This window comes from Phaethon lepturus, unplaced genomic scaffold, assembly GCF_000687285.1.
Source record: "Phaethon lepturus isolate BGI_N335 unplaced genomic scaffold, ASM68728v1 scaffold470, whole genome shotgun sequence".
In the NCBI taxonomy this organism is placed as follows: domain Eukaryota; kingdom Metazoa; phylum Chordata; class Aves; order Phaethontiformes; family Phaethontidae; genus Phaethon; species Phaethon lepturus.
Window position 1 is genome coordinate 1 of NW_010513775.1, and position 27,887 is coordinate 27,887.

The following is a 27,887-nucleotide window of genomic DNA, read 5'->3' on the forward strand; positions in this document are numbered from 1 at the left end:
CCCAGATCCAGGGCAGTCTGGTTATGCAGAAGATTATTGGCACGGCAAAGACGGAACATTGCAGCAAAGGGGAAAAAATGTGTGACTGGGTCTGGGCATTCTTTAGCTATCTTATCGATGCCATGACCTGGGTTACAGATTGACTGCGAAGGCTCTTGAGACACCCTTTGTCAAAGGATGCCTCCCTAAACACAGAATTGTGATTCGTTTTAAAAAGAGCATGCTCTGAGGACATAGAATCATTAAGGTTGGAAAAGACCTCTAAGATCATTATGAATGGGAGATCAGTGCTAGAAGCTAGATAGCAGAGGAATGAGGATTCAAAGTTGTGTCAGGAAGGATTTTTGAGGGCTGAGAAAGCTGGGGCAGGCGCGATGCAACTTCTCCCTTTCTCCACACAGTTCAAGGAATGCAATGCTTCCCTGTGTTACTGCTGATAATAATCATGAAGCTGTGAGCGAGGAGCAGTATTACAGAGGTTCATAGCTTCAGCACAATTTCAAGTGATTGAATTTTTCTCTTACACCAAGTATCTGATACCTTAAAAAATATGAGCTATCCAATTACTACACAAACAAGGGAGTTTATTGAGATGTGGGATTCAGTAGCTGAATGTAGACATGGCATCTGGTTAGCACTTTAAAGCTGAAGTGTGACTTAAAAAAAGGGGCACAGTTAGGAGAGCCTAGGGTTTGTTCCAATTTCTGGTACGTTCAGGTGGTTCTTGAGTAGTTTGATTTCCGATGCAAGTCCTTCAACCCAGACAGCCAGGCTGTGTCATTACATGACCAGTGTACTGATCTCTACTTTGGACAGTGGTAACGAATCTTGATTTACCGTCAGCCATCCAACTGTATCCTAATATAACTTGGCAGGAAAACTTGATGTTAGTGTTTTTGAGAAATTTTGTAGCAGTCAAGACTGGTGACCTCTGTCATGTGTGGATGTCAAGGATTCTGCTTCGTGCAAAATTTTACTTCTGGAGAAAACTTCATTTATTACAGCAGAATTAGGCATTATGACTGTGACTGTCTTTGAGAGATTAAAGCGTTTCCTAAATCTGTGGCCTGTTTCCTTTCTTCTTGTATTTATCTTCTACCTTTTCACGCTCCAGATCTTTGTTTTAATTTTATTTTGCCAAGGACCAGAAAAGGCTCTCCTTGGAAGCTGTTTCTATGCCATATGTTCTGTGAGAATATCTTTTCATAATTTGTTAGAAGTCCACACTGGCTTTCTGGTGACTCAGGGATTGCACTATAATACTGATAAGATAATGTTTAATCATGTATTCTAAAGCAGGAGATTTAGGTCACAGGATTAGTTTGTTAGGAAGCTTCAATCAAGAACATATTAACTGGAATGCATACTGCCTACAGACAGATGTTTGTTTGAATTACTAGATAAAATTGAACTTTCGTTGATGCAGAGCACTGCAGAAAACTGGACTTAATTTTTTTAAGCAATGCCTATGGATTTAGGTCGAGTGGAATGTTAACATGTGGCAATGAACTTGAAAAACTTCTTTTTCTCTACCCTGTTTCTCCAGTGTGTTCAATGGGTACAAGTGCCCACTGACTATGTGAGGGAGTTAATACTCCTATTTTAAAGCTTTCTTATTAGGGAAGAAAACTAACTTTTCAGGTGTGCAATGTTAGGACACATAACACTTCACATATGGTTTTGCTTTTGCAGGAATAGACAGTCGATACAATGAAGGTTGCCGGGAACTGGCAAACTATCTGCTTTTTGGCTTGTATAACCAGAGTAACAATGACTTTGAAAGAACTGGGTTTCCTGAAGAAGTTCTTGATGGTGAGTAACATGCTCAACATTTTTACCTATTCTTCAGTTCTTCTTGGAGGAAGGGTGAGCCAGAAAAAGGGGCATACCTCAAACAAAAAAAAAAATATTAAATCCCTAATTGTGTAAATATAGACCTGAAAAACTGTTCTTAGAAAGTCTGCTGATGAACTCTTGTTTCTAAACACATGCCCCCTCCATACATTCCCCAAAGTCTTATAAACCTAGACAAATACAGCCCATTAGGAGAAGTCCTAGCTCAGTCATGGTATGTATGTACATGTGTTATCAATTATTGTGTGATTAAACCTCTGGAGTTCTAAAATACTTGAGCTCTTTTCTACTTTAACATATTAACTTTTTTAATATTTGAAAGGTGGCCAATCACCATGATCATAGATAATTATTCCCTTATTTCCATGAAACTTTGAATATCTACTCCATGTGCTGTAACGCCAGTTTTTAGTTGGCGCAACCTTCTGGTGTAGTATCAGGCGAGAGCAACTGTAGTTTACAGTTTTGTAAGCGCTCTGTGAGGACTCACCACTTGACACTCTCGGCTTTTCAAAAGACAGGCTGATGCAAGTTCTGTGCAAGACTTCAAAATAAACCCACAATTGTTCTGAACAGTAAGAAGTACTATTGTGCTTGGAACTGTATATGGCTGCCAATTGTTTCTTTTAAAGAAGTGGGGAATGATTGTGTATTCAAATAGTTAAACAATTGTCTTTTAATGAGGTACATTATAGGAAAAGTTTTCTGTTCACTTTCTGTGGGGTTTTTTTTGTACCTATGTAATTTTTCTGTGTGTGGAGACTTGATGCTGGAATAATATTTGTTCTGCTTGTTGCAGATATAATCATATTAATAAAACCTGACAGTGTCCATCTGTACTGTAACCCTGTGAATTATAATCATTTTTTGCCGTATGTGGCGTACTGGAGGAACTTGCATTTTCACTGTCTGACTGAAAATGAGGTAAGTGTAAAATGAATGCAGATGAGAATTGCTAATGAACTTGTTAATGAACTGATATTCAAAGTGGAACTTTTTTTTAACATTCCTTCCAGAAGTCATGTTTTTCTTTTTCATACTCAGCAGGGGAGTGATCTGCATATATATATATATATATATATGTATGGGTATTAATCATTTTGCTAATGTGTGCAAGAACAATATGTTTTTAATACTTTGAATTTGTTGGAGCATGAAGACAAATTACTCCCCTCTCCCACTAATTACTACTGCTTTGACATGAGTTGATGATCTTTTTAATGAGGAAAAACGTGTGGGTTGTGAGAAATCTGAATTGAGTATCACAGTCACCACTGAGGTTTCTAAGGATAGCCTTATTTGACACCAAAGCAGTGTTTTAATGTGTTGTATGCCGATAATTTTAGAATACTAGAAAAGATTGGCTTAGTAAGCCATTTAAAATCAAGAAACTTTATTATTTAAACTTTCAACTCTTCCTTTCAATGGCTATTAACCTCACTTTTGTTGGACCATGTGAGTGATACGGGTTTCATCTTGCATTTAGAAGTTGGAGTATTCTTAGAAAAGCTGTGTTTATCATAGTGAAGTACCTAGAGGCGTAAAAAATTAAAATACTGTTTATCTAGGTGTAGAATAGGAACCTTTTTATTCCAGTTGAGACTGGAATTGCTTCTTTGTAAATGCCATCATGCAAAACTTCCCCCCAGTTCAGTTCTGTATAATTTCTTTTCTAAATTAGAATTATACTGAAGTCTGAAGGGAGTGGTTAGGAGCCTGTGATGCCAGTGGGTGAAGCTGGTGGAAGAATGAATGGGGAGTTCCAGGAGAGAAACCTTTGCTCCCTTGAGTTTCCAGCTTGAAAGTGCTGGGGCTTATGATAGATTGATTGTGTTTTTATGTGGCTGTTTGATAGTTTAGATCAGAGAATTATGAAATAATTCAGGTTAGAAGGGACCTCTGGAGATCGTCTTATCCACCCTCCTGCTTAAGGCAGGGTTAGTGATGAGATCAGTTCAGGTTACTCGAGTTTTTTTGGAGCTGGGTGTTGAAAGATTGCAAGGATGATGACTGCAGAACTTCTTCTATTGGCGATCTGCTCCATTACCTGACTATCTTAATAGTGAAGAGGTGTTTCCTTTTGTCGAGTCTGAACCTCTCTTGTTTTAAATCCTGCCACTGCAGACCACTGCGAAGAACCTGGCTTCACCATCTCAATAACACTTGTGGGTGTTGGAAGGCAGCTATTAGGTCTGGCCATTGCCTCCTCGAGGCTGAACGAGCCTGGGGGTCTCCTTGTAGGACAAGTGCTCCAACCCACTGATGGTCATGGGGGCCCTCCACTGAACTTGCTCCAGTTTGTCAATGTCTGTCTTGTACATGGGTCCCAGAGCTGGATGCAGCGTTCTAGATACAGTCCCATGCATAGAGGGGGATAATTCCTGCTTGTTGAGATGTGAACAGCTGACCTACAGGTTAAAGCATGCTGTAGCAAAATCTAAAGCCTGGCTTCATAAGGTTTTTCTGTTGCCAAAATGCCTACTGAAAGGGCAAATCTTGAAGCCTATCTGATGGTGGCAAAACACACGCATTTTGGAGTCAAGACTGGAGTAGTTACTAACACACTATTGCTAGCACAGCTGCAATATCACTATTGAATTTTAAAGCTGTGTCTGCTTATGGGCTTCTGTATGGTTCTGTGGTAAGTAGTAACCCTAATCACACAGTACTGGCTTGAAATGTGATGTAACTAGAAAGGTAAACCATATGCCTTGCTATTTCTAGAAATGGATGGAGAAGTTTGATTTCTGAAACTGAAAATACAAGGTTTACTTCATTGCTATTTCATGTGATGAAACACTGCAGATGCAATGCAATGCGATGCATTTGCAGTCACATTTCCAATGTATGAGAATTGCCAGTTTCCTAGATCACTTCTGAAAGAGAAACCAAAAAACGTTGCTGTGTCAGGCTTTAAGGGTATCCTGTTTACAGGAGGATTGCCTGTAGTGGCTTTTAAGCTTTTTTTTTTTTTTATTGCAGTGATAGAAGTACCTTTTGCTTGCTTTTATAAGAATGAAACCAAAAAAGCTCAAGAGCTTTAGAAATAAAGAAAGCAATACAGTGCCTGGCTCTGTGCAGCTCTTGGTGAATTTGGCAAAACCTACAGCCTCTCCTTCCTCTCTTCCTTCCTACTTGCCTTTAACTAGACCATGGGAATTTAAGTGAATACCTAGTTATTGGAAGAGAAAACATATTATTAAAGAATGCCCATTTTCAAAATGGCCAAATAAGATAAAGTACTGAAAATTGCTTACTGTAAAAGCTTTCTGGGTGTCATGAGTGTACTGTTTATGGAACGGGCTGTATTTATACCTGCAATAGCAGATAGCGAGCAAGCCTTTAGCACCCTGCCAAAACAGAAGTTCTTATTCTAATGGCATTTTAAGTTTTGAGAAAATGGCAGTTGTTTGGGGCTTGGCTTTGAACTGGAACTTTGATCTGGCTTCCTAGGGTTGAGGAGAGAACACATCATGGAGGAACTTGGGCTGCATCTGAAATTCAGGCTTGTCTTAAAAGAACTTGTTCTTAAAATAAATTTGTTGGGTGTATCCTGAAGCTCACAAGAGCTATACACAAAAAGTTCATAATGATGTAATTTACCTTGATATTAAGTTCAGAATGCTGTACATTAAAAAAAAAAATAGACAAAACACCACTGCCTTCTGATCTTGCTCTAGAAAGCAAGTGACCCTTGAAGTACCCAGCAGTGCCTGTTGGTTTCAGACTTGCTACTAAACTGTGCCTCTTCAGATGAGAGAGCATTTTCAGATTTTTTTGTTCTGTTATAAAAATGATTTTTGTGTGATTTGTCTCTTAAGTCTAGCTTTTATGCTTCCCTGAGCCATAAGTATGATACTTGTTCTTCACTCCTGCTCTTCAGTCTGCTGAAGTCTTCAGACAATTTTAGTCTGCTACTAGCATGAAACAGCAAGATAGTGTTGCATGGTGGTGTCTCTTCTTCTTTCCTCCTCTTTTTCCTACATATACCTCTCCCTCAGACAGAAATTGGTTCTCATTGCGTGTTCTGTGACCTGAGGCATATCGTGTCACTCTGCTTTCCCAGTTTAGTGTTGTTAAGCTGGTAATACTCCCCCTGCCCTGATTAGTGGCAAGTTTTTTTTGTGGCACATTGGTTGGTATCCTCAAAATATCTGTTATTGTTTAAAAACTGTCTAGAATCTAGTAGATGATGTTGAAAAACTTCACTGAAAGCTGAAAATAAAGTGTATTTTTATGCCTTTGTATAACCTTATCAAAAACCTTGCTCTAAAGTTTGATTTTTAAAGAACACTTTCCATTGTCTTGAATACATCCCTGTTATGATGGAGTTTCCAAAATGCAGAGGCTAAAGAGATTCTTCAACTTCTGGAAACTAGATAATATTTTACTTGATTACGTGTAGTGGCATTTGCCATGGAATTAAAACCATACAATACATAATCTCCTTACTTCAAAGCTAACAATCAAATTAAGCATGCTTGATAAAATTTTATTTCAAATTACTTCTTTCAGTATGAAGATGAAGAAGCTGCGGAGGAATTCAAAATTTCCAGCTTCGTAGACATGGTTCGAGATTGCAGTCGCATTGGTATTCCATACAGCTGCCAAGGTAGGCTAGCTTGTTTTATGCTTATAGTGTGTTTTGCAGTATGCAAGTCATGCAGTTCAGGGAATGAAGATTTTCCTGCCTTTGTTAAGAAATAAGGATTAATATGTCAATAGTTTCCTTTTAACCTCTTTTTACTTGAATTGGGTTTCTTTCTGAAAAATGCAAGCGCTTAGACTTCATCTGAAGAGTGAATGCTCACAGCGTGAGTCAAAGAAAGAATTTGCATTCAGAGAAGTGTGTTCTGCTGCTACAGAAGTTCTCTGTTCAGATGAGAGCTCCAGCTAAATACTTCTTTATGTCAGGAAAGAATAAACATTTCGTTATGCAAGTTTCCTTTTTTAGCACTGAAAAAACGGGACTGCATGACTTCCTGTTATGATCTGTAGCCAGCCTTGCTGGCTATAATCTTAGTGTTTAGTGTAACAGTGTAATCTTACACTGTTTAGTAAAGTTTACTTTGCAGTAGCCTGAACAGTGAATAATGCAAAAGTAATGCAGTGCAAGTACTTCACTGTGTAGCATGAGCATGTGGGGTTTTTGATCCTTAGTACAGAAAGCGAGAGGCAAACAAAAAAACCTGCTCTCTATTTTTGAACGATGTAAGTTCAACCTACACTTTTTTTTTTAATTATTCCTAATTCTTCATTGCTTCTCTTGAGGAAAGGGTAATATGCTCTGACTGCCTGGAAAATTGTTAATGGGTCAGGGCATGAGGAGGATGGCTGTTCTTTGTTAGGAAGCATCTGAAGAAGGTGTGTAGCTTAAGGGTAGTAATAGCACTTCGCTTCAGATGGCTTACAGCTTCACCAGTGAGTACCACACTGAATAGTTTTCCTCCCCCCTGACTTAAAATACTGGTTAACACCGGGATGATGTTGACTGTATTTTACTTAAGGCCAAATATTTTAAGAAATTGGAGTAAGCAAAGCTCCCTGTTTATTATATTGAATTTTAATGGGCCGAGTTTTGCTAATGGTCTTGGAATGAAATTTGCGAGGAGACATAATATCCTTTACTAGACTGACAGCTGGAAAAAAGGGACGCAATTTGGAGTGTAGCAAAAGGAGTTTCTAAAAACTACTGTCTTCACAAAAACCCGTTTTTTTCAATTAAAGATTTTAAGTTGAAGAAAGACAGGATAATTGAGAACCTTTATTAGAATCTCAGAACAACTCTTACGATCTCGCATAAAGTTCAACTGCCAGTATTTGTGAGAGAATGTTTCTGTGAAACATTTCTTTTGCAGGTCATCTACAGATATTTGATATGTTCATTGTTGAAAAGTGGCCAATAGTGCAGGCTTTTGCACTGGAAGGAATTGGGGGTGATGGCTTCTTTACAATGAAATACGAAGTGAGTAGTTACATTTTTTGTTTTCTTCCATTTACATTCTGAAGCAGAAATAAAATCAAGAAATTATTTCAGTTGGAAAGTACCTTTTGAGATCATCTAGTCCTGAATCATCACTCAAAGGAGGGCCAGCTTCTAAGTTGGATGAAGTTTTTCAGGATCTTAGGAAGCTGAGTTTTGAATATGCAAGGATGGAGACACCACAGGCTTCCTGAGAGACTGTTAGGAGCTACACAGCACTCTGTCCTGGATAAATGATGATTGTTTGGTTCCCGCTTCCAGCCCCCTGCTGTGATTTAGAACTTTTTTCCCTTATTTTCTAGATCTTCCTCTACCAGTGACAGAAAATACTTTTTTTAGTTCTAGTAGGTGGGTATAGGTCTTTGAGTAGTGCAAGAGAAGCTGCCCAGTGACAGATGCCTGAAATCAATTGAGAAAATAAGAAGTGACTGTATTTCTTGGGTCATTGGTTTTGATGCAAGAAATGCATCTGCTTTTTTCACCAACGTTATATATTCTTGGGTCATCATAGCCTGCTGAATAAGGTAACAGTGAAGATTTTTGATGATGCTCCTAGTTTTAATCATGATTTGCTGTTCCACTCTGAGGAACTTGTATCATTTGATTTGCCTGTTTATTAAAGATACTCTTAACAGCATCTTCAGAGGCTAGCTTTGTATTTTTGTACTTGTTTGAAGCTTCTTTTATTTAATTTTCTTGGACTTCTGCCACCGAAATGCAGATGTCCTATTTTTCTTGTCACTCCTCCATTTTTACAGCCAGAATGTTCTTTGTCTGACTTCTGACAACTGGAAAAAACCCATGGAATTAATAGTACCATTGTTAAAGTCTCATCACATGTAGTACTGTACATGCTTGCTCAAAAATCTATTATGTGAGTTCAAGTGTGCCTTTCTCTGAGCACTGTTCTCTTTCCACTGATACTTCTCTTCATGCCTTTCTTTTATTCATTCCATCACTAGTACTGTAATCTTGTTGTGTGAACCTGTCAAAATCATTAAATGCAAAAGCACAAATAGATGAGCATCCTTGTGTATGTATGCCTAAGTATCAATAGCCCTTCCTGATATGTGAAATTAGTCAATGAAAATTTGTCTCTGGATTCACAAGTTGTTTGGGTCTGTAATTACCCTTGCTAATTCATTTAATGAATCCATAGAGGCTTTGAGAAGATGTGTAGACACAGTGTGGCAATGACTTTTAAAGACAGAGCCTATTCCATTTCATTGTGGGACTTGATACTGTCTTTGCAGCACTCTTGCAGACTTAAAAAGGAGCAATTAAAATTCTCAGTATCCATTTTTAAGAGTAAGCATGTTAGCTCTGGCGGTTCAGAGCTTTCTTCCTCCTTGAAGTCATAAGGGGGTTTCAAGTGGGAAGTGGCATTCTTAACTTTTTACGTAACTATGTATTCATGGGTGTTGTTAGGCAGCTGCTATATGTCACAGACGAGGAGAAAAAAACGATCCATGGGAGGAAGTACCTTTGGGAAGACTGTAAATGATCTATAAATGAATACTTCTGCCATTATTAAGTGGAGGTGTTCTCAGTACTTTTTTAGCTCCTCAAACTGACTTTCCCTCTACTGTGCATTCTATGCTATTAGATTTGAAGATAAACTAATGATGATAAGTTACGAATTTTTTTCAGTGTTTTAAGAGCAGTTGCTCTTTTACTAGAGAAGTCAGAGATGCTCAAGGTGCTGTAATCCAGAGAATTTACTGTACTGATAGGTGAATGGAAGTGATGTCTGGGAAATCATTATTACCATATCTAATAACATGAGTGACTGGAATAACTGTAAAGCAGTGGTTTAAGAAAATTCCAGCCAGTGTTGCGTTTTTAATTGAGTGGTTATGGAGATCCCTGTAAATGCAGAAATTACTCAGATTCAAGTGACCCTTAAGAATATATTTTTGAATAGTGTTCTCATATGCAGCCTGTGTCATCTGCTTTGGGGTTGGACTAGATGACCATTAAGGGTTCCTTCCAACCCAAACTATTCTATGATTCTATGATCTTACTACTTGGAAGCAGGTATTGCTAAGTTAAAGTAGCTTAGCCTAAATTTACAGCAAGAATTGGCTGGTGTGTAGGATGAGTAACCTTGGAATCTGCGTCTTGTCTGTCTTGTCTCAGAAAAGTGATCTTTCCCTTTTGCTTGCACCAACTGATACTATTCTTTGCTATTAACTCAAATTGAAAAACTTTATGAAATGATGTATTTGAAAGATGCAAGCAAAACTTTGCACATACTTTAAACCCTCACTTGAGGAAATGAGTTGCTGAAGCATCCAGAACACTTGCATCTGGTCAATTCTTTTGTAATCAGTAGTGTAAAAATATTTCCAAATTCAGAGTTAAGAAGGTCTGTTAGACTGGGCATTGTGCGCAAGGCTGTTTCAGTGGAGCTTAAACCTGAATCTGTGGCATTCTTCATGGTGTTTTTCACAGAAGTATGTTTAAAATCTTTTTCAGTTAATGGATGTCAGTGCTGATTTGTGGAGGACATACAGCAAAATGGATCCTGTTTCCTTGGAGGACTTGGTCTTTGAGGTAATGCAGGTGAAATATTCTGAATTGACTACTAATCCATTAGTGTAGCCGCAGAGCAAAATTGTGATTTTGTTTAGTTTTTAATAGCACTTACAGACTTAATCTACTAGTTCTGCATACTATTGTTCCCAGGGTCTCTTTCCTTTTCTCAAATCTACGACAAAGTCCACAAAACGTTAAAATAGCTTGTCTTGGAGTCCTTGAATTTCTTAATTTGCCTGAAATTCTCCTAGAAGTTTTTCTAAATGGTGTGACTATTCTTCAGGTCATAGGACTATGTACAAAGTACAGAAAGTTGGTATGTTTGTGTGTGTTAATCCTCCTTTTGCAGCAAGGGGGGCAAAAAAACATAGAACCATTCTTCCACGAAAAAACGCTTTCAGGACTGCTTGGTAACTGCTTTAAGTGGGTAACAGTGACACACAGTGGCTGCCCTGATGCCTTGTGAAATACAAACATACAGTGTAAAGTGATTCTGCATTTTAGTGTGATGGTCTGATCTCAGTGCTAGAGAAGAAAGAAATGTAGGAGTATTAGAATATATTAATTTGTTGTTAATTTTTTATCAGTTTCTAGCTTGGCAGCAAAATAAGCTTCTAATAGTAGTAAGTTCAGCAGTAAGTATGCTTCATTATTAAAATATTGGTAGTTAACACCAATTTAGTTGTTTGATCAACTGCTGTAATGAAAATTAAAATGCCATACGGTTTACAAGGCTGTGAGTCTAAATAGTCAATCTCTGATATTTCAATTCTCCCTTCCTGTGGAAGTTTAGGACTTTTCTTGTACCTGGTAAGTCTACCCTGAAACAGACTGACTTACCCTATTTTTAGGTTTTAAACCTGAAAGTTGTTTTTAAGTTTACTTAAAAATTTTCTGAAATAAATTAATGGGTTTTCATACAACTCACATAAAGTGGTGATTTTAAAAATGATTAATTTTCTCAGTGAGGATGAAGTTAGGTGATCTTAAAGAGCATTTGAAGCTGGTATATGTTTTTTTTTTGTGTTTTTTTTTTTTTTTTGTTAGCACAGCTTTGATTTCAAAAAGTCCTGATTTGGACTGTACTTGGGCTTTAAAAGAATGTGATGTACCTTACCGCCATGTTCCAAAAAACTGACAAAAGCACGTTTTAGTTCTTAGCTTCTATGAAAAGCTTATTTGAGACTGGAATATTCTTCAACAATAGTTTCTCCCTCTAAATTTAAATCTTCATTTTAAACCTCTAATATAGCCTTTATTAATATTTTGGAAGGCTTGTAGGATTTTGTCAACATTCACTCCCTACATTTTATTCAATCCTGCATTAATGAAGTGGCTGAAGTAAAATACCGTGTAATACTTACACCGCTGCTAAAATCATAGTTCTGGTTTTGCCTGTTATATACATCTGAAAAACTACACTTTCTAAAATCAGGATATCTCTCATCTTCCAAGTTAGTATGTGACAAGTAACTGAAAGTAAGCTTGAGATCATTTTAAAGTTGCCTAGTTCTGTAAGGCTCCTGCTTTATCAGCATGGCATGCTTTTCTTTTTATTGATTCTCTGATTTTTTTAAATTAATTTGAATGCAACACTTAACCTGTAGTCATCTTCCTTTTTTTCTGCTTTAGTGAGGTGTTACTAGTATTTCCTTTTCCACTTAATAATTTTTTTTTTTACAAATGCAGATAAAGAAATGACTGTCTGCCACGTGCATATCATGAGCTTCCCAAATTCCCCAGCCTGTTCCTCATTTTCTGTCCACAAGTTTACTTAATGCCAGATAGAAATTACTGCAGAGCCATATACAGATTTAAAAATTGAAAATGAAATCTATCCCAGTGTTTATTTTGGAAGTCTTATGGGAAACGAGGTCTGACTTAAGAGTGATCTCAAAACATGTTCTTCTATAGGTTAAAAGCAGATCGTGCGAGGCTCTGGTCCTTTTCCCTCTTCTGCCTCATCCCTCTCCAAAAAAACAAAACCACCACAAGCAAACAAAAACCACACACCCAAAAAAGACCCCCTTAAAGTCCAGCGGAAAGTTCTTATCTTTTGAAAGATGCTTATTTTCTTGTACTTATTGTTTCATCGGACAGGCTGTATTCTATACTGCACAGTGAAATGTAGTCTATGTTGTTCTAAAGTAATTTGGGTTCATTCAGTACGACCTGTGACTTCTTTTCTCTGGTATAACACTTGCCATGCTAAGTAATGTTGAATTTTTTTTTTCCTAGGATTTAATGATTTTTGAACACCAGTGGACCAACTTTTTTGCTAATTTTGATACTGAAATTCCCTTCATTCTGGAACTATCAGAATCTCAGGCGGGGGAGGTATGCCTGCTGCAGTAATCCTTTGAAATGCTAGTGTCATCCATGCAGAAGTAATAAGTATTAAGCATTCAGCATTGGTTTTTGGTTTTGGGTTTTTTCTTTTTTTTTTTTCCTCCCTACCCCCTCTCACCTTTATTGTTTGAGGGGTAGAAACCTATTGGTTTAAGCTCACTGCCCACCTTACCTGTCGGTGGAATGATGGCTTAGGACTGCCTGGTGTAGTTCACAGTTGAGTGTTTGTTCACTGGTAATTGAACTTAGTTGATTTACACCTGCACATCAGACACCTATTTGTAGGTATATTGACTTTCATTTTGGTGGAATGTCTGGTATGTACACCTCCTAACAAATTGAGGTTGCACATGACAAGTATCAAACATAACTGATGGTAACATGCAGCATGGGTGAAAATAGCACAGTACTTTTTGGTAGTGGCTGTTGCTTTTTAAGCATACATGAGACTCAGTGGTGTTTGGGTTTGTTTATGGAAGTTGGAAGTAGTTTTTGAGGGTTCAGGAGTTTTCTCTTAGAAGGATAACTCAGGTTCATTCACAGAATCACAGAATCATCAAGGTTGGAAAAGACCTTCAAGATCATCAAGTCCAACCATCAACCCAACACCACCATGCCCACTAAACCATGTCCTGAACTGCCATGTCCACACAATTTTGAACACCTCCAGTGACGGTGACTCCACCACCTCCCTGGGCAGCCTGTTCCAATGCTTGACCACTCTCTCAGTAAAGAAATTTTTCCTAGTGTCTAGTCTAAACCTCCCCCGGCGCAACTTGAGACCATTTCCTCTCGTTCTATCGCTGCTTGCTTGGGAGAAGAGACCAACCCCCACCTCACCACAACCCCCTTTCAGGTAGTTGTAGAGAGCGATGAGGGCTCCCCTCAGCCTCCTTTTCTCCAGGCTAAACAATGATAATAATATTCTTAATGATAGTAAGGATATATCACACTTTGTGTTCACTTACTTGTTAATCAGATATTTTTTTTTTCTTCACAGCCATTCAGAAGTTACTTCAGTCACGGAATGATCTCAAGCCATGTAACAGATAACAGGTATTACTCATTAGTCCCTGTGAAATTGTGGTATCACTAGTACCTTGGTATGTTATTTCTGTATCTCTGATGCCATAATGCTTATAATTCCTCTTGGGACCATCTCAGTATATCAGATCTCATCTTTGCATATTTAAAAAAAACAACATGCGAAGGTACTTCTGGGTGGGATAAACCGAATTTTCATGGTTTTAATGCTGTGGTTATTACATTTACAATGTCAACATGTTTGAAACCATCTGCCTTGTGCATTCCAATGTGATCAATTTCTTCATGGTCAGGTATCTAAACAAACTCATGAACTTACTATACAGGACACCTATGTTTGAAAATATTAGTCCTATTTATATGCTACTCAACAATTAAAATATGAAGGTTGAAGATGTCAGTATACTTTCGTGAGTCACAAAATGCACAAAACCAATACTTAAAGCAGGGCAGTTAAAAACCAAAATCTTGGCCAATATGAGATGGACAATACAGGTCAGCTTTGTTTTATTTCAGCATAGAGCGTTAAGTGAGAAGGAAGGTTGTTTGTCATGTGTTGCAAAACCAAGCTTTCTGCTGTTTTGAGCTAAATAAAGGTTGCTTAGCTACTTGAATGTCTGCAGATTCTTCTTTATTTGGAATTAAACATTGGAGTTCAATGTCCTTTATTGTTTTCAGCGTCCTATGTTGTTTGCATATAAATAATGAAAAGAAAAACCTTGACCTCTCCAGTTGAGTCTTGGGCCTAAAGCCAGAACTAAAACCAAAATAGTTTTGTTTCATTCCCATATAGTCATTTCAGGGTTTTTCAAGGTGGTAAATTTTAAACTAGTCAGCTTTTCAAGGCAATTTACTTTAAAAACAAGGAAAAAACCCTTGTAATATAATTTGGGAAACAGCCTTGAGATATGTTCTCATATATGAAAGAAATTATAGTCTTGTAGTTTTTTTTTCCCTTGGAACCTGGTCTTTTCAATGAGAACCTTTCTGCAGCTGCAGTAATTTTTTTTTTTTTTTTTTTTTGTCCTACTCTTTTAGTGAGACATTCAATAGTTAGTCCATCAGATTTGAAAGCTTTGATTTCATTTGTTGTTCACAAGTTTTCTTGAAGTATTTTGGTGGTGATACCCTCTTTTCTCCTTAGTCCGAGCCGGCAACCCTTTGTTCTGTTTGGTAGCCACTCAACGAAGGAAAACTTGAACTCTGGTAACTTTAATTTTCCATCAGAAGGACATCTTGTTCGAAACACCGGCCTTGGTGGAAGCACAGCTAAGCATATGGTAAGGCTTTTAAGTAATTATCTGGTATTTTTAAGTGTATATTTTTTTCTTTGTATATGTTTTTGGTGCCCTTAAAATGAATTAAATACCCAATTTTTAACGTACAAAACCATGTTACCTTAACAGTTAGTCAATTTAAGGAACAAATTTCATTTTTTTTTTTCTCTCTTTCCAAGTCAAGCTATACTGGATGTTTAATCAGGGATTGCTGAATGAGTTAAAATATCTTTCGTATTTAAAAAGACAGCTTTTTTAACACTTGTAGTGCGGTAAATGTGTGGGGTGGAGGAGAGGGAAATGTTGTTTATGAGGACATTTGTCATAGCCATAAGGTGAAAATTTTCCTGATGGTAGCATATGATGTATTTAACTCTGACACAGATTTTATTTTAAGCAGAATTGTTTAGCCATTTCTTAAATAGATATGGAAAGACACTTTTTTTGATAATGACTTTGTGAATAGACAAAGGGTACTTATGCGTATCCAAGTTTCGGTGTATGCTTCAGCAACTGAACAGTTCATGAAACTGAAAATCTTTCTGGTGTTCGAAGAATGTTAAGATCAAGTTGTAAGATTAACTTGTTTCCATTTTCAAGTAAAAGCTTAGTTTTAAAACATATGATGAGGTCGATGGCTTGTTGCACCGCCGTGCAGGGGACGTAACTGGGGAAGCGACCCCAGGGAATTCAGATCCTCTGGCTGGCTGGGCTGGGTGCATCAAGAAGGTAACTCGCAGCGAAGGAGGAGAGGTAGCGTGCAGATTGCATTGTGTACTTCTCCCTGCCAGCCGATTTCCATGGGCTCTGGGAGTGTCCGTCAGTTGTGCGAGTCCAAAGTCTGTGCTGTTGAGGAGATGGATGTGGTTGAGTACAGGTTATCGTGGAGTGAACGTATGACTGAGGGAATGATTTTACAATCTTATCATGACAACATTTTGTGCGTAGTTGCTTTAGGGATGGATGTATGTGGATATTCTGGACACATTACCTTGATCAGAAGCCTAAGAAAGGATTGTATTAGCATTCCAGTGAAATCTGATCCTCCATTTCCTGTTCTATCTAACCCTATTTCCATAAAAACACTCCAATTTTGGTTTTTTTCCCCTTCTTAATATTCCCGTTCAGACCATTTGATATCTTTCATAATGCAGGTACAAGGTTTTTTTCTGATGCTGTACTTGCTGCATCTGTTGTTCTCAGATTCTGACACTGTTCTCAAAAAGGTGGTTTATTTACAGGTACAGGTGGTACGGTTTTAATAGGGTGTCATGAAAATAGTAAATAAGACCAAATGCAAGCATAGTTATGGGAACCTGACACACTTTCCTCTTCATGAAAAGAGCAGTTGACGTAGGAAATTGAAAACACATGCTTAACGCTTATGGAAGTCAGAGCTCATCTCCTTTCCAAAGCCTTTCAACCATTCAGGTCAAGTCAAAAGTGAAATATACCTTTGAAAACGTAAGTTGCTTTTTAAAATCCAGTTAAGTCTGTGTTGTGCACTTCCTGTAGTATTTCAGTGGTTAGAAGACTTAAGGGGAACTTAGCTTATTGTTAATTATTGCACCAATTTTTTTTACTGATGTCTTTTTGTATCTCATTAATACTGCCAACTAGGTAGTGCAGTGTGTATCTCCAAAGGGACCTTTGGCTTGTTCAAGGACCTATTTTTTTGGTACCACTCACATTCCTTTCTTGGGTAAGTATATTAAAAACACCAAGCAGTACTTTAAGGCAGTTATTCTCTTTGATTATTTAAAATACATAGTGATTAAAAGATGGTTTTGATCTCTTTTATGAGCATTGAGTCATGCAGCGGTAGATACCATGTAATTCTGTAGCTGGTGCATGAAATTTTGATGGAACATTGTTCTGTTGCACATCCTACATTCATGTGCAGAGATCTGTTGGATATTCTCAAAGAATGATTCAAAGGTGAAAAAGTGTATTTGTGTTTGCATCAGAATGCAGTGTGAAAGTAGAGAGCACCTGAGTGTGCAGGCCTTTTGCAGGCACTAGATAAACATTTAAGTTGGTGTTTCATACAGTTTGATAGAAAAATAGTCCTCAAAAATCTAGTAATTCAAAGTGGTAGTTGTCAAATAAGCCTGCTTTTTTTTTTCAAAAAAAAAAAAAAAAACAAACAAACAAAAAACCCACCAACAAAATAGTTAAGGATTTTATAAAGTGGAGAAAATTGTTTGACTTCTGTTCTTTATCATCTGGTTTGTGTCAAATTGTAATAGTTGTCTTTCCTAATAAAAACAAGCCACGTGAAATTGTTAAAAACAATTTTCTTGCCCGTTTTAAGTGGCTGTATGAGTCCCTGGATAAAGTCAGTCTCTTCAGGGTTACTATACATCTTGAAACCGTATCTAGCTCAGAAGGTATCTGAAGAGAAGATGGTTGGAGGCTTGCCAAATGGAAGGAATTACAGCATGTTTTCTGCTCTAGCTGTGCTTGTTCCTGGGCATCCAGGAATGGCCACTTTGGGAGCCAGGGTAAAGCGTGAGAGAGATCTTTGTTCTGACCCAATGCCGCTGGTTTTAGGGGATGCAGGTCTTGGTCTTGGCCACAGTATGTACTGATACAAGTTAACCTGTGCTTTGCTCTTTTTTTAAATCTACAAACAAACGCAGTTCTATAAAATACTGGATAAATGTCATGTAAGATATGCAGCAGAGATGCTACGTCCAAAAAGTTCTGTGTAAACGCTTCCGGAAGTGCTTAAAACAAGCAATTTTGTTTTTAATACAGGAAATGACAATGAGACGCACAAGCAAGCTGAACAAGTGTAAGCTGCCAACTTTTTATTAATCCTTAACTCTTCACTCTTTCTACCATGTGGTAGTAGGTCAAAACTGCTTTTAGTCAGCAGTAGCTGTTGGCATTTGCAGAGCTACGTTTTTGTTTAGAATAATCTGAATGTGCAAGGCTCTCAAAGGATGTTAATGGGCAAACTAGGAATTCTTGGTGTGACATGCCTTCTGTATGGCGAAGTATGAAAGGAAGTATTAGTAAATTTTGTTTAAATTTTATTAGAACTTCTTCATCTTAACACTTATTTGAATCACTTTAACATGTACCTCATCTACACCTAGGGGGAAAGTGTCTATAACTGAATGGGAGCATGTTCCATAGATAGAAGTCAAAGTAATTTTTTAGACTAGTTTCATTAAGCTAAACAATGCGTAAGATTTATAATGGTTAGTGAAAATGCCAACAGAGAACACGCAAACTTGTGAAGAAATTTCACTGTGTTAAAGGGTAGATAGAAGTTAACTTCTGAATTTTTTTGTTAGTAAGCTACAAGGCTTCCGCACGTTTTGACCTTCACAAAATAACGCTTTGTTTATCCATGTTGATGTCCACTTCTCTGCATGTTGTAGATACCTGTCAGCCTTTAAGAACGTGGTAGATAATCTGCTTTGGTACTGCTCTCAGTCTTGATAAATCAGACCTTTCCTTAGAGATTTTGTCCTCCTTGTTAGTTAGGATAATTTCAGGAGCCTGTTCTTGCCTCTGCAGTGGAGCAGTTTGCAAGCCTGCATGACAGGTTAGTGAGGTGTTAAAAGATGTGTCCAAGGGAGCTGGTAGCGGTGACCTTTCATGCTAAATACCATTGACTTTTGATAATCGTGGTATGGTTCTCAGGCGTAAAAGAAGTTACTAGACCAAGCAGCAGTATATTACATTTTATAGTAAAGGTGACTTTGACAGATAATCTTGCTTACATAGATGTTCTGCTCAAACATATAGAGTATCTCTTGTCCTACTTCTAAAAGGCTTTGTACTAAATACAGAGGGGTTCTAAGCAAAGCAGAGGTCTATTGACAGAGGCAGTATTTTTTACAAGTATCTTTTTCTTGGAAGGGTCCCTGTATTGGATCAAATAAACTAGTTTCAACAACAGCAGCAAAATTAGCTTTTCTGGCAAACATGACCTCACGATTTCAGAATGAGTTTGCAGTTGAGTCCTGTAACTAGTTCTTATATTTGTCAGTGTTTTCCAATGAAATAAAGAGTGGAAAATATTTCATAAGGACTATTCAGTCCAAATTTGCCTGTATAAATACTACTTCCTAAAGGAAGCAGAACTGTAACCTTGAGTGCAGATTGACTAGAGTGCATGAACTGACTGTGTAACTTCAAGTATCCCTGGGGTAAACGTATTTTTATTTTTATAAAGAAAATACCACTTTCTGGTTTGTGGTGTTAGTGTTAAAATTTTTGAAATGGGAAGAAGAGTAAGGTAACTATAGCATATCAATGCAAAGCACAGCCCACTGTGAGGTGTTTTCTTGCAAATAGTTATATGTGAATTTGAGTGAAAATAGGAATGGTTCCAGAGTTAGGAAGAATTATACATATTTCCTGTAATGAGTGTGTACTGAAAACATAAATTAAGTGTATGTGTTAGTATATGAAGTTCATGAAATTGCAGAGACGAAACCTCAGAAAGTAGTAAAAGGTTGGATTTTAAAATCTCTTACTGCTATTGGGGATGAAGTTCAAAGACAAGCATTGGTGTATTTTGAGGCTCTTCCATGTTGGGCCATGTTTGGGAGCTTCAGATGCTTTTTTCCATCCTTCAGGAATGCTTTGCATACGTGTCCTGGTTTCAGTTTTTTGATGTTCTTCGGCTGCCCAACTAGAGAATCTAGTCATAAAAGTACGCCATGTAGATGCTCATGTACCCAAGAGTCGGGCCACTGAAGAACATCAAAACAACCATCAGGTGGATCAGGCTGCTAAGATTGAAGTGGCTCAGGTGGATCTGGACTGGCAACATAAGGGTGAATTATTTATAGCTCGGTGGGCCCATGACACCTCAGGCCATCAGGGAAGAGATACAACATATAGATGGGTGCTTAGTTGCTGGCTGGGGCTAAACCACGACAATATGGCTTAAATGCTGTACCCTTCTCTTTCTGCCCTCTCTTCCCTCCCTCAAAATCTAGCAGTTGCAGAGGAGTAATGAGAGGAGTTAAAGTTTGGGGAAGTAGGACTGTTTTGTTGATCTGTTTGTCTTTTTATTCCAATTTAGTTGGAAGGCAGAGGCTGATGTTTCTTAGCTGGGCACAGATGGATTTTTTCAATGGTTCTGGAGCTATAAATATGTCGGTAGCTGTAAGTCACTTCTCAAGCTTCACCCGGTCGTTGTTTTCTTCTGTACAACTCTTTCAGTTCGCTTTTAAGAAGGGGATCAGACTAAGCTGTGATGTAGATGTGCTGAAAAGGTTCTGATGACTGGTTTGGTTTGGTATTTTTTTGCTTGACATGCTCCGGAACAAGGCAAGCTCTGAAGTCGGTTCACTCTGTTTTCCAGTTTTGATTTTGCAGAACATGGGGCTACCATTCTATTTTTGTTGGAATATTTAGGATGTGATCCTCAACCTCCAGTGAAAGGCAACAATAAAATGTCTGTTTGTTTTCTTGGCTGATGAGAACAGGAGTACATTTGTGCCAAGAGTGGTCTTTTTTTTTCCCCAAGATACTCTCTCATTTGAGCAATTTACTTGCTGTAATTAATTTTTTTTAAGTTGAAAGGTTAAGTATAAAGCTATTTCTACACTTACTTGAGCAAGGACCCCTTCCATACAAGGGAGTTGTGTTTTGAGAGGGAAAACTGCTCCTTTAAACAGAGGAGGAGGAATCTCTATCTGTCTAGTAAATGTTGTGTTTGTATTTCTCTTCAGTACGCTGTTGTCGCAAATATATACTGCTGTTGTAGAGGCTGTGCTTGCTGGCATTGAGTGCTATGCTAAAACTTCCACTGAATCCAAGGTAAATGAAGCACCGATTCTGTACATTGTAATTGTTGATTTGGATTGCTTGCAACGTAAGATTATATGCAAACCAAAAAAAAAAAAAATTTCAGTCAACTGCATAACATTAATGAAGTTAATACTGTGGCCTCTAACCAGTCACTCTGAATTATATTTAAAAAAAAAACAGAGAAATTTCAGAGTATGTCTAATCTTAGCCATCTACAATTATTTTTCCACCTTTCATTAATTTTCCTAACCTTACAGTAAGGAAAATCAGATATGTGAAAGAACAGATTTTAGCCTGGTGCATCAGTGTGTTGTTGTTTAGTGTATGGTCTCTTGTTTATCTTATGGGTGCTCTTGTAGTTGCTGGGATTTCAGATTGTGGGAAAAGATACTTTATTCTTGATTTCCTTTTTTTTTTTAGGCAAAGGAGGTAGCAGAGCAGATGCTCATGTCTGTGTTAGATACCCTTCATTTAACACAACTTAAAACTGCATTACGGTATGTATTTTCAAATACTTATTGATTGATGTATTGTCTCGATGCATTAGTTTCCTTTTGCGGGGGGAAAAAGTACACCAAATGTTAATCTGAAACTGAACTTGTGTGATTGCCCAATTCCAAGACTTCATAATGTATCTAAACTTCTAAAATCATGATAATTATTCCATTTGTCTTTTCCTGCTTTTTAAAATTACTTCAGCAGTTTTTTTAGCTTTAAAACTGTTAGTGCATATTTTTTACATGTAGCAGTATAAAACATTTTTTCACCAGTACTTTCTTCTCTACAGCTCCAGAATCGCTTTTCAAATTCAGGCTGTGAATAATCATGGAAGGTTTGTATCAGTCTTACACTTCTTGTTCTTAATTAGTGTTTTTAATACAGTAGTAAGTTTACTTTTCTTGTCTTGGAGCTTCTGAGGAAACATTGCATTTGATTATTTCATAAAAGATGTACTAAATGCTTTTGTGTGTGTGACAGTTTAATAGTTTCGTATCTGTAATTCTGTGGAATCTTAAAAACATCAGAAAAAATCTAAAACAACTGGGCAGACCAATTTTATTAACTGTTAATGAGTAGAGGCAGCATGAGCCTATTAAGAGTTTCCTTTTAAAACTGTGCTTTTAACTTACTTGATATTACAAGCTTGTGCTTTTTTAATCTCCATGCTGTTTAGTTGACTGAAATGGCGTACAAAAATAAGAGTTTATTTCAAAATAAAATAACTTTTTTTGGCTGATAAGAAGTCACTGAAAATGACCTAACCTTTAAATGTTTAATTATTATTGTTCTAGAATTACTCCATTAGAAAATGAGGATAGCCTGTGTTTGATTAAAACAGTAAGTAAACTGTTCAGTATTGTGATTACGTATTTTATTAGAAAATAGAACTCGAGTGGCTTTTTCATGGGGCATGCTGATTTTTTTTTTTACTCTGTATGAATACAAATGTAAGGAGAGAGGTGAGAGAGATTTCAAATGCTGAAACCGAGGTAAAATTGAATTTTAAGATGAAGGTGGACAGTGAAATTTGGAATAAAATGGTAACATAGAGTTATGATCTCAGACTTTCCACCACAACATAGAACTGTTGTGTTTTAGGAGGGTTAAAACATACGGAGTTTGCTGCTTCAACCGAAATATTTCAAGTTCTGCTTTCTCGTCTTTTCTGTCCAACTGTTTGATTGCTGCAGGCATCTATGATGGTATTTGACATTCCAGATTTGCTCACAGGAAAAGGATGCTTGGGATCTGTTGTCTTTTCAGAGTCATTTCTAACGTCACAGATACAAGTAAAAGAAAAAGGTAACTACTCTAAATTCTAATACTGACATTGTTGTTCTGTTAGCTTTGTTGTGATGGAATAGCAAAAGGGCTTGTGCTGGATCTTACTATTATTACCATTATGGTTTTAAGCCTTTGGGCTAATTAGAAGGCCTAAATGTTTTAGCTTGCTAGTAATGAATATCTTAACTATCAAGGCAGTTTCTTTAATCTCACTTTGGGTTTTATGGCTGCCTTGTGATACAGCAGGGCTGAGGTGTAAAAATTGAAGTGTAATACTGCCTGTCCTAGATTTTCGTCAGTCTTTCTGCCTATTTTCTATTGTATGAAGAAACTCAAACAGCTCTCTTCCATCACCTTTGTAACACTCATTTTATACCACGTTTTTGTTTCAGTTGCTCTTTGTTTCTAAGAGATGAAACAAAACTAAAAAAGGATACGATTTTTAGAAAGCTTGTTTTTGCAACAGTCTTACATTTAAAATACAGGATACTGAGCAATTTCTGTAACACTAGACAAGTGCACGTTTTCCAGATTGTTTACATCTGACAAAGAAACATAGTTGTTGAGGTTGTCTGAAGAATATTTATGAATTCTTGTATCCAGACAGGCTGTGGGTTTTTAACCATAAGAGTTGGGAACACTTGGTGGGGAGGACAGCAAAGGAAGACGCCATCGTACAGACACGAGTATTATATATATTAGCTTAGATTTAGCACTCTGATGTCAAAAGCAGAAGTCTTGGGCTACTGATTTGGGATAGGTCACAGGCAAGAGCTGAATGAAAGGGAAATGGTGAGAAAACAAGAGGAAACGGCCTCACGTTGCGCCAGGGGAGGTTTAGGTTGGGTATTAGGAAAAATTTCTTCACCGAGGGAGTTGTCAGGCATTGGAACAGGCTGCCCAGGGAGGTGGTGGAGTCACCATCACTGGAGGTGTTCAAAAAACGTGTGGACGTGGCACTTTAGGACATGGTTTAATGGGCTTGGTGGTGTTGGGTTGGTGGTTGGACTTGATGATCTTAAAGATCTTTTTCAACCGTAATGATTCTGTGAAGTATGTAGCTTTAGGTGAAGAAGATAGACATGATAAGGAAGTGTAAGAGGTATATACTAAGACCAGAAGAAAAGCAGTGTTTCTTTTGGTGTTGTATAGCTGCTCTGTGTATGTTAGAGCACGAGAAGACTGGGAGCTAGTCTGCTGTGAAAGCTTCACTTAAACACGAATAAGTCCTTAAAATAATGAGGAAATTTTCATATTTCCTAAATAAATTTCAAGACCTAGAAGTAACTTATTGAACAGTCTGAAGCATGTGCATGGTATTATACTACCCTGCTTTCCATTTATTTCCCTGCAGATGGCAGCATTAATTCAGAAACCAGCCACATAATACTGACTGCAGCTATCCCAAGATACGCTTCTTGGCTGGTTAGTACACAAATCTGAGTGTTTTTCTATAAATTCACAAATGAGAACTTGTTATAAAAGTATGGATGTATGAGGGAAAAATATGTAACTTGGACATTGAAACAGAATATTAATATATTATTCTGACTTTTAACTATGGACATGAAGTAAAAAACTAGTAAGTGGAAACAGGCTGATGGTTCCATTCATAACACAAGCTTTAAATTATTTCGTTTTCACCATTTCAGTTTTTTAGCTGTGTAAAGGCATAGGTTTTTCAAGTACACGGTGTGGTTTTGAAAATTCTGTTTATTGTGGGCCACTTTAGATCACTCAAATGTGTGCCCCGGCAGAAAGGAAGGTCTGCTTCCAGACCTGCAATGTACTCTACTGTATTAGAGGTATGATTGCAATGAATGTTACGGAGTTGGGCAACGTTATACCAGTTGGCAACCCATACTTCTGAAATGCTTCAATAAAAAATAAGACTGAATGGGATACACTACTTTGTGTCTATACAATACTATTTTAGTCTTTTCAAACAATTTAATGGGGAGTATCCCCTTGAATGTGTTTCAAGGAGCTATTTCAGTCCCAAAGTAACACAGTATTGAAGAAAACAAAGCTGTCTTTGAAGCCCTCCGGTCTCTGGACTGTATGTGTTTGTGGTACCTAAGGTTCTTGTTTGCCTTGAATCTTACTTAATTCTTTTTATTTAATGTTATACTTGCTTTATGTACTAATGATGCAAATGGAAACCATTTCTGGCTACAGGTTGAAGATAGTGATGTGAAACTGTCTGAAAAGGCACAGCATATACTGAAGGTAAAATTAAATACTTTTGTCAAACTATATAAGTTACACTTTCAAAAACCAATACTGAAAAGCTCTTTGCTAGTAAAACTGGCTTTTATGTTTGTTATTCCTCTTCTATGAAAGACTTGCCTATTCTACCCTATCTGTTTCAGTCTTTGACCTACAAAAAAAAAAAACATCATGTGTAAAAGTTTGAGGTTTTCTTTATTTCAAAGAATGACAAAACGAAGAGCAAAAAGAGTTCTAATAAACCTACAATTTCATGGAAGTCTGACTAAGTATTACCTATGCAGCTCACGTGTTTCAAAAAAAATCCCCCAAACTCGATGTCACTCTACCTGCAGCTTTCTTTTAACTTAATTACTGTGCTAAATGTCTAAAGGAAAACACTTTAAGCACTATAAAAAGAAAAGAATTTGGGATCTGTGAACATCATAAACCACATGAGTTTCACATTTGTGGTTTAATTTGTGGTTACCAGAAATCTTCATTACAAATAGATTTATTTTCCTGTAATACACTTTTAGTTGAGTAGATTTACAATCTAAAAACAAAAAGCTATGCCTTGTGGTTATGACAATAACTTGTAACTTAATAGCTGCAGGCAAAACCAAAATCAGGGGGAAGTGCTTTTAAAAATTAATACTCTTGAGATGCTGTCTTTCACTAGTTCTTCCGTATCAATGCAGTTTAAAACTTTTGTAAGGGTTCCGACAGATGCTATTTAAAAAAAATTCTCTTGAAGCAAAAGCATAAGAAAATGTTTTTGCCTGGATCATAGTCCTTGATGCAGTCTGTGATAGTACTGTTTGTTTTTTCCTGTTTAGGAAGACAAATCTTTTCTTGGCACTTTACTCACTGGAGGTGATGGAGCATATATTTATTCTAGCAATCCACAGGCCATGCCTGCTGAAGGTGAGATGAGTTTTTTTCCAATTACTTACAGAGTTGGTCCACTCTTTTTTAAACAAGAGAGAGGTGCACGGTTTCTGGGATTTACACATCTGGTGAGCATACCTATGCCATCGTCTTAAGCTTGCTTTCCATTTGTCTTTGCAACCTTCTCGTGTTGAACTCCATGTTTTACTAGTTTGTCCCCAATCTCTGCTTGAAACTCCTAGTCCTAGAAGAGGGATTCCCGTCAGAGCCATAGGCCCATGGGACTCGCCTCACATGATTGAGAGTGAGTCTTTGCAGACCTCAGGGATGACTTTCTGCTATAGTTGAAGTTTAAAAGCATGCACAAACTGGCTGCTTCTATCTGTAATGGGCGGTGTGCCATGTTTTCTGCTTTTTCTGTACCTATATGAACATTAGGTTGGAAAGATTGGGCATTGCAGTAGTGACAGTATGCCAGGGGCTCTCAGCTGGAGAAGTGAAGGCAAACAAGTACCTTTTGGGCAACATGATATGCTGGCTGTGATGTAGGAGGGGATTGGAATGATTTGTTTCTATTCCTTCTGGAGCTGACATGCTGTTCCAGTTTTTTTCCATTGTCATTTTCACTCAGGAACTTCAGTGTTTATTACCGTATTACAGAAAGATGCTCGATCTTGGTCCTTTTCAGATTCAGCTGAGTTACTGCTTTCTGACATGAGATTACTAGCAACAGTCTTGCATCATTCCTCTTCTTTTGGTGCTTTTTCCTTCAGGAACTTAAGCAGCATAAATATCCCAATAATACGACCAAAGACAATTTGAGAGGATTGTTGGAAGGAGCTTCCCTCACTCCCACAACCTTACATTAATGTGCCTTGCTTTGCCTTGAGAAAACTCCTAGAAGAATAAATAGAAGTTGTTGAATCAAAACATATTTCTTAAGGCACAATATTTTTATATTCCTCTGTCCAGAGAAGGTATTGATGTGTTGTCACAGTATTGATGTACAGCAATAGATAACTAATATCTGATATCTGAATGCATAGTAATAAGCTGATGATCTTTAGGGAAAAATCTTTAGCTGTATTGTTTTTGTAATTGTGCAAAGAGAGTATTGAGGATAAATAAGGATATACAATTAAATAGTGATTTTCACATAGAGGAATTTGCTTTTGCTCTAATTAAACAGATTTTAAAGAAAGAAGGCTAATGCAGAATAACGTATTTAGCTATTTTTCAATACAGTGCTGTGGGCACAGGTTCACTGAGTAAATAATGAAGGGAAAGAATGGTGAGTTTAAAAACAATTTTTTTTTTGTTGGCTCTTTGAAAACTGACTGTGTCTGTCCCAGTGGAGCCATCTACTTTTTCCCTTTTTTGGGGAGATTTGTGAAGCTAAGTGTTTTGATAACTCTCGGGATGGAGAGTTTTAAGTAGGTGGTATAAGGACTATTATGTAACACTTCAACGAGTGAGATATTTTCTTAGGTGTCAAGTGAAAATGAACTTGATCTTGTTCCCTTTCACGTATGCTGCAACACAGTTTGCTGTGCTCTAATTTGGGCTCTGATGTTGCAGCTATGTAGTCTGGCAAGATGAAGTGAAAAAAAGTGCTGTAACAACAGGTGTTCATCTTCCTTCTGTCACTTGTGACTTACTGTAATAAGGTATACATTCATGACTAAAATACATCAAAAAATTTCAAGCTGTTAAACTCTTTCCTTAGTATGCTAATACAACTGCTGTGTTACGGATTTCCGTAGGATGAACTTAACTGAGTCAATCAGTCTTACCAATTAAACTCTACTTTGTGATTAATCACTTGTGGAAAATACACAAGTAGTAGATGAAGTTGTTCTTGATATAATTCATTGACTTCTATGTTAAAGGAACCTGTTTTAGTTAGGATGAATACTCTTTTTGCTTGCTTTTCTGTTACGAAAGAATTAAGATCTCTGATTTCCTTTCTTTGCCCGTTGCCACATTCTCTGTGAAGTGTGATAGTCTGTGAGATTTGACAGAAGTGATACTTGAAGTGTTGTATTTTGCGTTTTTCTTCCTCAGCCACTCAATAGAAGGCACATAACCTGTGCTGTGGCTTGGATTTTGTGAGCACTGAAAGCATCAGCAATGACCACGTTGTAAACTATTAAACCTCCATATCTATGTAATTACAA

The 27,887-nt window shown here is 37.3% G+C and overlaps 1 protein-coding gene across 1 annotated transcript; it reads left to right on the forward strand.

Moving 5' to 3' along the window:
• Positions 1–1,692: 1,692 nt before the first annotated feature.
• Positions 1,693–25,838, forward strand: LOC104616210 (uncharacterized protein C20orf194-like; the record flags this gene model as incomplete). Its single annotated transcript, XM_010290844.1, has 18 exons — positions 1,693–1,812; positions 2,654–2,778; positions 6,370–6,466; positions 7,713–7,819; positions 10,316–10,393; positions 12,614–12,712; positions 13,725–13,780; positions 14,913–15,048; positions 16,666–16,747; positions 17,806–17,842; positions 20,748–20,835; positions 21,247–21,323; positions 21,614–21,658; positions 22,119–22,164; positions 22,518–22,629; positions 23,966–24,036; positions 24,790–24,840; positions 25,659–25,838. Coding segments are annotated over 18 exons (1,607 nt in total), but the record flags the coding sequence as incomplete, so codon positions are not given.
• Between the last annotated feature and the right edge of the window lie 2,049 nt (positions 25,839–27,887).